The sequence below is a fragment of the Hibiscus syriacus genome, unplaced genomic scaffold (genome assembly GCF_006381635.1).
Source record: "Hibiscus syriacus cultivar Baekdansim isolate YM2019G1 unplaced genomic scaffold, ASM638163v2 tig00112800_pilon, whole genome shotgun sequence".
Classification (NCBI taxonomy): Eukaryota; Viridiplantae; Streptophyta; class Magnoliopsida; order Malvales; family Malvaceae; genus Hibiscus; species Hibiscus syriacus.
In genome coordinates, this window is record NW_024063403.1 from 35,567 (window position 1) to 46,663 (window position 11,097).

The 11,097-nt window shown below is 32.2% G+C and overlaps 1 protein-coding gene across 1 annotated transcript; it reads left to right on the top strand.

Annotated features, from left to right (window-relative positions):
* Positions 1-388: 388 nt before the first annotated feature.
* LOC120183620 (NADH-cytochrome b5 reductase-like protein) lies at positions 389-4,846 on the top strand. Its single transcript, XM_039188294.1, is given in 14 exon segments — positions 389-643; positions 1,066-1,108; positions 1,335-1,410; positions 1,772-1,831; positions 1,977-2,027; positions 2,737-2,791; positions 2,918-2,988; positions 3,067-3,118; positions 3,505-3,582; positions 3,701-3,790; positions 3,900-3,954; positions 3,957-4,012; positions 4,465-4,533; positions 4,623-4,846. Coding segments are annotated over 14 exon segments (975 nt in total). The 5' UTR covers positions 389-481; the 3' UTR covers positions 4,680-4,846.
* The last annotated feature ends 6,251 nt before the right edge of the window (positions 4,847-11,097 follow it).

Consider the following 11,097-nt stretch of genomic DNA (forward strand, 5'->3'; position numbering starts at 1 on the left):
GAAATGCTACGAGTATTTTAATAATTAAATTAAAATATTTTAAGATTTATATTCTAATTTAAAATTTGACTCATAATTTAAGAATGATTGGAACAATTGGCATAGTTTGGGGCTGAATTTTCATTAATTTTAGAATAATTATTAATATTTAATTTATTAATTAATTAATTTGAATTAAATATTGCAGAATTAAGAACGATTCTGTTTACTCAATTTTCATTTAAGCTTTGAAAAGACAGACTTGACTCTCGAGTTTGGGCTTTGATAGAATAGAAGCAGTTTGAAAGGGGAAAATACGTGGCACCAAATAATTAGTGATCACCTTAAGATACGAACTACCCCAAGCACCGGATCATTCCTCCTTCCTGCAAACTGGAAATTTTTCGAAGCTATTTACGCAGTATATATAAAATTCTAAAACCCTACCCTCGTAAAAGATTCGGCATTTTGTTCTTTGATTGCAGTGCTGAAAAGATTGAAAATGGCCGCTACCTTCTTTAGGAGACTCTCCACAGCTGCCCCTGCTGCTTTCAACAATGCATTCGTAGGTCAACCCAAGTCCGGTTTTGCTGGATTTCGCTGCGCAGCCATCGCCGCCGTTGCCGGTGGGATGGGCACTTACTACTTCTCCGAGTCAAATTTGGTGAGTTTTTCAGTAAATCGAAGGGATTGGGAATACCACCTTTGATCTCTATTGCAGTGCGGGATGATTGGGAATCGAAGGGATTCTGATTATCGAAATTACTTGTACTTGCGTTTCGATGTGCTATGTAAATGGTGAAATGTATAGGTAGGATTTTTTTCACTTGTATTATATGGAGGTTTTGATGTATAAATGAATGTTGGATGTTGATACTTATTATGAGCTTTGAATTTTCAATCAGAAAAGGTTACCTAGGTGATTTGGTCTTCTTGATGAAATTTGATGTTTAAAAGCTTACCTATTTGTATGTGGCCTGTATATATGAGCTCTTTTGAGTTTTTAGCATTTTCGTGTTACCACTTTTTGATGCACTCTGTACATTCCAAATTGAGTAATTATTTTGTTATTTTTTCTGAATACAGGTTCATCTAGATCAAATCAATGAAGAAACGGATCCAAAAATTGGTGAGCATAATTGTAGTAGACTATATAATTATTAGATGACTGAATTCCACAACTTAGTTGAACTGTTTACCTCATGAACCACATGCCCTCAGCCCTCCCCCCAGGGAGAATATTAGTCGATCATGATGCTAAAAGTGGTTGCAGAGACGATAAAGTATTTGCTTCAGTTTCTTTTTATCCTTTTTATGTTGTATTTAACTTGGAATATTTGTTTTGGGATTTGCAGCTTTGAAGCCTGATAAGTGGCTTGAATTTAAGTTGCAAGATACTGCAAGAGTTAGTCATAACACTCACTTGTTCAGGTAGCTGTCTTTTAATTAACAGTTTCGTATATGGATTGATTTATGCTATAATAGTGACATGGTCATTTGTGTGAACCTTTTTATGAACAAAAATAGATAAAATTTAAGTTTTAACCCTCTGTTTGCAGTTAAATATCTATGGGATCTCTCTCATTGAATTTTTTCTAGACCAAGAAAACTACTGTTTCCTGCTTATTGAGAGCAAATATATATATATATATATGACACTATCTTGAAAAGAGAAATTGTTCATCCAAATTTAAATTCAGCATCACAACTTAAACTTTTGCATTGTTAAATTCCTCATCCAGCAGTCCTGGAACATGTACCTTTGTCATTATCTTTCTTAAAAAATTGGCAGGTTTTCTTTTGATCCCAATGAAAAGTTGGGTTTGGATGTTGCTTCGTGCATCCTTACAAGGTATGTTCTAATATAAGCAGAGGTGCTTTATTGCTTACGAGAAACCTTATTTTTGTGAGAGATTTTGAATCTTGCTTTTACTAAATGAGATTAAGAAGTAGTCCGCCTCTACATTCACTATGATGATGTATTATTGTTGATGCAGGGCTCCATTAGGACAAGATGCTGAAGGAAAAACCAAATATGTCATAAGACCGTAAGCCTACTTTTTAAACTCATAGTGGTTTGACTTGGACCTCCCTTTTCAAAGATGTTATTCTAAATCGGTGATTTGTTATTAATTTAAATTTTTTAGGTTATTTTACTTGTATTCCATGGTGCAATTTCATTTTCTTACTTCTTTCAGTTTACTTTTGTTATTGTGGCAAATATCCTTTTCCTGTGAGAGAAAACTTCTAAATAAGGTCTTGAAGAAGATTGAAATAGATTAAAGTTTCTAATCAGTAACATTTATAACAGTATACATAATTTTTTTTTTTGAAAATAAAGGGGGCCCTTATTAAAATACCCCAAATCCTGGGATTATTGCATCTGTTTTTTAAACTAAAATTACCTTTATGATTGCTTAACTTCAAGTATTCATGTAATGGATGTTACAACTTATCTGGAGTTTTATCAAAGTAATCCTTTTAATCAACAAAGGAAATAGCTGAAAACTTTTAAATTGGGTAGGTGGAGAAGCTTGGGTGTAGTGCAAGCCTAGCATGGTTTAAAATTAAAATTTCTTATGGCATTCTAAACAAAACTAAACCTGGTATGCCTATTTCTTCACCAAATTCATTGATGCAGAAGACAAAAGATTAAGTTGACTATTTTTGCATACAAAATTATGTTTCAACCTACTTGTTCTGCTATTTAATAGATATTGATTCATAAATATGGTTTACAATAACTTGAATTATCAGGTATACTCCTATATCAGACCCAGATGCTAAGGGCTACTTTGACTTGTTAGTCAAGGTATGAAGTGATAAATGCCTTAACATCTTTTTCCTCTTTCATTCTTACACTTTAGAGGTGTACAAGCCTCATGTATGCAATGGCACACATTGAATTGTGTTTCACAACTTAAAATAAAATTTGCAGGTTTATCCAGAAGGAAAAATGAGTCAGCATTTTGCTAGCTTAAAACCAGGCGATGTAGTTGAAGTGAAAGGGTACGTCTCCATATATTATAGTTTTTATAGAGATCTCGCTGAAAACCATCTTACACTGAATATTTTTATCACTTGCAGGCCCATTGAAAAGCTCAGATACTCTCCTAATATGAAGAAACACATTGGCATGGTTAGATCTAGTTTTCTAGTTTCCTGTTTACTTTTTTCCCCACAGAAAAAGAAGCAGCAAAAACCCCTATTGAATCGATACACTTTATGCTGAAAGATTCAATTTTTCGAAATACGTTTTATATATTGTATACTTTTCTTTTTAACCTGAAGTCAACTAAATAGCTAATGGTATGTCTTGTGTTCTTTACAATTAATATAAAATTCATCCAATGCCTAATTCTGTGTTCTCTACAATTATCACTTGTGCACATGTGATTTCTGCATGTTTAGTCAAATCATCTGCTAAGTAATCCGAATAGTTATCATTACTATTGTATCATATTTTCCAAGGTTATTGAAGAAGTATGATCTTCGTTTGCACTCAATTATGTGCTGTTGTTCCAGATTGCAGGTGGGACGGGCATAACTCCAATGCTTCAGGTGATTGAGGCTATACTGAAGAACCCTGATGACAAAACTCAGGTAAGCTTATCTGATTTGTAAATTTGTGACCATAACTTTCGGCTTTGTGTCGAATGCCATTTGTTTAATGCTTGTTTTGGATAATATATGAGCGTGGTTTGTACTTTTATTCAATCAGGTGTCACTTCTTTATGCCAATGTCTCCCCTGATGATATACTTCTCAAGCAGAAGCTTGATATACTTGCTGCTAGCCACCCAAATCTTAAGGTATGAACTCTTTCATGATGAAATAGTTTCTCTATGGATAAATGTTTTGTTCAAATAGTAACTTCTTTCCTTTTACTTCTCTCTTCTCTCCATTTTTCATTCTTCCCAGGTATTCTACACTGTAGACAATCCAACAAAAACTTGGAAAGGAGGTGCTGGGTACATTTCAAAGATATGGTCACAAAAGGCTTACCCTCTCCTGCTGAAGATACTCTCATCCTTGTAAGTTTCTCGACCTTTTTTCTTTTATTCTGTTTGCCAAAGGCATGGAGTTTTATATGAAGTGGAGGCAACCTTTTTTCTTTAACACTGCTTCGTCCTCAAAAAATTGTAAATACATTTCTGTTCCCTTTTGCCGTTCTTGCACAATCTTGGCAAAGTACTGATATCCATATTCAGCAACGAGAAGCCTTGTTTTTTTTACTCCTTTTGTAAAGATAGAAAAATAATAATAATAAAACACCCCCCAAACGTGCACTCAAGCTTTTATTTAAGTGGCTCGACCTGTGCTCGACACTTTTGTTGTTGAAAACCTGGTCATAGCTTTGGAAAATGGCCATAATCCCAGGATTTCATTTTGCAAGTTTAAAGCACCCACTTAAACAATCCAACTGATCAACATTCAATAGATCCACTGACCTGTGACTTCCCTATGGTTTCCCGTGTTTGTGCAGGTATGCGGTCCACCCGGTATGATGGAACACATATCCGGTGGTAAGGCTGAAGACTATTCGCAAGGAGAGGTAATAAACGCTTGTTTTTTTTTTTTTTTACTCCATTCCTAATTCTTATCCTAATTTTGGTATCTAAACTTACCCTCCTTGACATGCAGCTTAGAGGCATACTCAAAGAACTTGGATTCACCGAACAAATGGTTTACAAATTTTGAATGAAGAGGCATTCAAGGATGGTTTTAACATAAGTTTTGTGCAATAAATTGTTTGTTGAAAGAACACTAAATTGGGGTATCAAAATAATATTTGTAGTGAGACATACAATGTAAAATGGTACATTTTCAAAGGCTTGTACCAATGAAATCTTGACTGACGACCCTGCGATCAGTTGTTGGGGTGGGTGTGTTGGTTATTTTGAGCATGGTTTTATTGTGGTGGTTTCTTAATCTCATTTAATGTGATTTTTTTAATCTTGTTAGTATTTCAAATAATTATCTTAATGTAATACCCGCTAAACTTTACTTTCCGGTTTGATTTTATAAGGTTTTTTTTACTAATAGGAGTAAGTACAAGACGATATCTATTCAAAGATAACTATCAGTTATTTGACATTAAATGTTCACAATCTTAGTATTCTTGGTAAGGGTGTTCAAAATTTTGGTTAACCGATCAAACCGAAAGAACCGAAATTTTTTCGGTTAACTGTTAATGATTTTTTCAAAGTTTGGTTATCGGTTAATTTGGTTCGAAATTAATTAATTAATCGAAACTTTTAAATATTTAATATATTATTTATATATTAATAGCTTTAAGAGTGTTTATATTTTGGTTTTAACCAAATTAATTAATCGATCGAATTAATTGAATTAATCAAAAATATTAAATATATATATTATTTAACAAACCTAACATCTCATCCTATTATAGCAAGTAATTGTTTGTAAACAAAAACAGTTGTTCAGTTGCTAAAGTTTATTACTGAATAACAACAGTCCTACGTGGTATCACCATGGATGAGTGGATATATATTTTTTATTAATTTAGGATGACTACAAGTGATGGTATATGTTTTAAATATTCTCAATCATTTGTTAGTGAATATTTAAATATTCTACGATTATTGATACTCTAATATAAAACCTCTGAAATGAAAATCATCATTTTAACAGTTGAGATGATTTGGTTTGTGCGATATGTGAACATATCTCAACTGAGGTGATCAGATTAATAAAAATGGATATATATATATATATATATATATATATATATATACCCATACTTGAACTTCATGAAGTTGTACCCATACTTGCAACTCGCGAGACGAAAATAATTTCGAGTTATGTACGTATAACGAATTACGAGATGAATATAAAAATATAAATCGTTAAAAAAATGAGTAAGGAAAACTTCTTACGCTTTCCTCATCCAATTAACATCCTTAATTCTAATGTCTAATGAGTTGAATAATTATGACTATAATTAATTAGGGTTTAGTATACGACCAATCCATTAATTTATATGGGAAAATACTAACAATGGAACACCCCAACATAATTCTTTACGTGGCAGTCTAATTCAAGATTAAGAACAACGGAGAATGAACGTAACTTAAAACGTTAATCTTTTTTAATATTTTCTGTTGTCTAACATTTTCGATTCAACTAAAAATATTTAAAATAAATTATTATTTTAAGTTACCCTAACTGAAAATATTAAAAAAATTAATATTTATATTACATCCATTAGACTTTATCGCTTAATCTTAAATTAGACTGACATTCCTTTCCCGAGACCGGGGCTTTAGTTGCAACTTAGAAAAGACGTTCAACCCATGTTTTGTCCCTCAAACAGGGAAAGGTATGTCTTTCAACATCTCATGTCTCGGACGATCCGTAAAGCCAAATAAAGCATCCCAACAACATTATAATGCTTAACCTTAGTGCTTTGAATATTTCATGGTTCGATCTTAATTCTTAACGTTTGTGCTTTGAATAATTCTTAATGTTTATGTTTGATGTGTTTTCATCTTACAATTAGGACTAGTCATGGATAGACAAAGATTGAACTTTTGGTCTATTCGAATTTGTTTCGAGTATAACGCATCTCTATCAGTCATTTGATTTGACTCGAGTTTAGAAAATTCCATTAAATTCGAAATCTAGCTCAAATTTTAAGATAAAAATCCACACCTGCTTCTGACATGACTTGATATATACATGGGCTATGATCTAATTACATAGTATAAAACTAAACAGATTTACACAGTTTAAGGATCGTTCGATGAGGGAAAATCAAAGTCTGGAATTAAACAGTAGGAAATGAGAAGACATTCACGGGAAAAAAATAATGAGTTAATCTCATCATTTGATTTCCCCTGATCCAACGATCCTAAAAGGCTGTAAATTTAAAAATTTTACACTAGGTGTAAGTGAACTCTAACTCGAATCTAACATGACCTAATCTGATCTTATTCTTAAAAAAAAAACTAACCCGACTGAATTTAAATTTAAAAAACACCGATCCTATAGAATCAAAGCAAGTTAAAACCTATCAGATTCGAATCAAATACTCGTCCATACTTTCAACTTAGAAGACCCTAGAAATGTTTGAATAAAAACCATGGCGTTAAAGGTGGGAGACTTTGGGAGGAAAACGATAAGAAGAAGAGAGAATATATATATATATATATATATATATATATATGGTGATGAAGTAAAGTTGAGTTGAAATCAACAGACTTTAGTTGCAAGCCATAACATCAAATTAGGGTCCATGGATTCTGATACGAGTAGAAACACTCGTTATTTTAAAAATTTAAAATTAGTATATATTATATATTTTTAAATATTTTTTATTAAATATTTATTTTTATTTTTTTAAATTTTATAAATTTAAATTCGACAGTTAAAATTTTAGAAATCCAAATTCAAGCCCTCGTATAAAATCTTCGGTCGTTTCCTGCATCAAACAACAGCAGCCTGATTTTACTTTGAACCAAGTGGTGTAAGATATTCTTTCAACTTTGCTTTTCTTTCTTTTTCCTTTTCCTCTTTTGTTTTTTTATGCGTCATGGGTAGGGGTGTAAACGAGTCGAGTCGAGTTCGAGTATTACTGAACTCGACTCGATTCAAAAATTTTGAAATAGAACTCGACTCGAAAACTCGCGAGCTTAAAATTTTCAAGCTCTATTCAAACTCAAAATCCTGAACTGAAACTCGTGAGCAGCTCAAAAAGGCTCGAAATGAAAAAAAAAATCTTAAACTTAACTCCGATTGAAGCTTCAAACTCGAACTTGAACATGAATCTTAAATACATAAAAATCTTACTGTATTTTAAAAAAAAATCAATACATAAATATTAATATTATTAATAATTTATTTTCTAAAAAAATAAAATCTTAATATATTATATTTTCGAGCTGCTCACGAGCTTTTTGAGTCGAATATCGAGTAGCTCGTTTCGGCTCGTTAAGAACTCGAGTCGAGCTCGAGCTCGAGTCGAATCCATTCGATCCAAGTATTTATCGAGCCTTAATCAAGTCAATCTCGAGTAGCTCTCGATCTGTCTCGTCTCACTTACAGCCCTAGTCATGAGACATATTTTTCCTTTTATGCAGTGTCATGTAAGCCTTAGTTAGGTCAAACTGTTCAGGTACATGACCATGACAAATATATATATAACACCCCCAAAATGTTTGATTAAATGATCATTTTATTTCTTATTCTTTTTTTGAAATATTTTAACTCTTAACATTTCATATTTAAGCAAAAAGATTTCTTATTGGATAGAAACTATCGGTAAACAAACGATAAATGTTTTAAAATATGAGACTTTCTTCTCTAAAATGAAACTTTTGATGGCCAAAATGATCATTTAATCAAACAGTAGGGGTATTTTTGTTATAAAATGAAATGTTGGATCAAAATATTTCATAAAGAAAGATTAAAATAATTATTCAATTAAATGTTAGGGCTATTTTTCGACATTATGCCTAAAACAATATAATAATATTCATGTGATTAATTTTGAGATACATACGCACCAAAATTTGATATTTTAATTTGTATAGAATGATTTTAATTTTCCTATTCATAGAAATAAAAAAAGAAACACTTTTTATACCTGATTTATTTTTTATTAATCTCGATTCGTTTATTTTTACTCACAAAACTATAATAAAAAGATAATATTTTTAGTTTGGAGAGGGAAATTAAGACATGGAGACCCAAAGTCCACAATGCCAAGCATTAATATTAGTAGAAGAAAGAAGATTCAACAATTACAAGGCGTAAGGGATAGGGCAACGACCTTTCCCTTTCATTAAGGGTCTAAATGCCCTTTTGTCCCATGCATTTTGCTTCTTTCATTGGGTGAGGTGAATCATACTTTCTTTCTTTCACCTTTACTCACCATTTTTACAAAAGAAGTTGCTTGCCCTATGGAACACTTTACCTTTGATCAGGGATAAACTGAGGGGTCGATAAAGATGGTGTCCTCTGAAAATATTCTTCATATTTTTTTTTTATCGAAAATCTGGTTCTATTTTTAAAATATTGTCGTATTATTTTTATCTCAACGTGTCCCTTTAACCAACGTTTTTTGTCATTAACTAACGGCTTCGTTAATTACTGCTGACGCGGATGCTTTTTCAAATCTGTTAAAAAGGGAATAATGCTTGTGGCTATTGGTAGAGACATAAATAATCAGTTTCCGGTTGCATGAACAGTTGTTGGATGGGAAGGAAAAGAATCTAGAGGTTGGTTTTTGCAGAAACATATGGTTGACTTAGAGCATCATAATGACGAATGACTTATACCAATGTTGATCAATGACGAAAAATGTTGTTCAAATGACGACATTATGTTCTTTTTTTTAAGTTTAAAGATCACATTAAAAGAAAAAATAGTACGAAAATTACATTAATTTATTTTTTTAAAGTACACGAACTTTTCGTGCCCTTCTATCTAAAATTTTAATAACACAAAATTATGTTACCATTATGTTGGATAGTGCTCGACTATGGTTTATTGCATGACAAGTAGTTAGGTATGGCTATCAGAATCCAGTCATAGTTAGGGGTGTTTATCGAGTGAGTCGATTGCGAGTTGGATAGTACTCGACTCGTGCTCGTTAAAAAATTTTGTTGCTCGACTCGTGCTTGTTAAGAAAATTTGTTACTCGACTCATTGCTCGTTAAGCTTGTTAAAATTTTGCTCGACTCATGCTCATTAAGAAATTTTGTTGCTCGACTCATTAAGGTCATTAAACTCTTGCTCGTCTCATTGCTCGTTAAGTTCACCACATTTTTTTATTTTATTTTTTAACTATAAGTAAAACCTACTAATACTAAATAGAACTTAATATAAACCAGAGTTTCAAATAGCGAGACGCAAACGCTATAGCGACAACTATTTCGCGGAAACGTCGCCATCCATAATCGATATTTATAAATTTAGCGGTGAGTAGTGGATTCACGTCAATAGCAGTCCGTAACGTCCGCCATTTAACGAGTAATGGTGTATAGCACCGATAGTAGCACGCTATTACTGTTTTAGCACTTAAACTTTCATTTTTTTTAAATCATACCTAAGATTTAATTTTCATTTCATTTCAGTATCCGTCGTTCAAAACTTAACACGTTTAGTACCTAAACTATCAATTTTGATCCATTTTAGTACATAAACTTTTAATCTTTTCAAAACTTAATGTTTAATTTTGAATGAGAATACTAAAATGAAACAAAAATTAAAATCTTTAACGGTTGGTATTAAAATTAAACAAAAACTAAATTTTAAGTATAATTCTATAAAAAATAAAAATTTAAATATTAAAATAGTCTAAAACTAATAATTTAAGTATTAAACGTGTAATTTAATTTTTTTTATTTTGTGTTTGAATCTTTGTCCCAAAACTAGAAAGGGGGATTGTTGATTCTTCAACAACAGGCAAAGGAGACAGCTATACTTTCTTATTTGTGTGATTTTGCCATTAAAGTTTCTCCATTTCTTCTTCTTCCCACAAAAACAAAACCACAACCACCAAAGAGTCATCATTCAAGCCTCATCTTTCTCTCCACCTTTTAATGTTTTTTTAGGTTTGCTTTTCTTTCTTTCTTTTGGTCTTTTATACTCTTCTCTCTCCTCTGTTGAATAAACTCTTTTGCTTGGTAGGTTGTGCCGTTGAGGGTAGATGGGCCCTCAACTCCACTGATAAGCATTTTAATGGGACTCCTCCTCCTCTTTCAGTGCTCTCTTTGCCCCCATTTTTCGTGCTGTCTCGCATTTTAAGTTTTTTCCCTTTCTCTTTCGCCATTTCTTTGGTTTTTTTTGGGTTCTTAAAGCTTGAAGGTTAAGATTCTGGGGTTTCTGTTTTCTCCCTTTCGAGACCATGGCTGGTTGTTTTATGGGGGTTTTGTAGCTGGGAATTATCTGTTAAAAATGCTGGGTTTGTATGGTTTTGGGGGAAAAATTTCAGCTTTGAGCTCGCTTCATACTGCAAATTCTGATCTTTTTTCAAGCCGACTCTGGTTTCTTATTCTGTGTAGATCTCTGGGATTTCTGTTTTGAAAATGGAAAACTTTGTATGTTAAATGATGACGAAAGTGAAATTTGTAGTTTATGTTTGTTGGGTCGA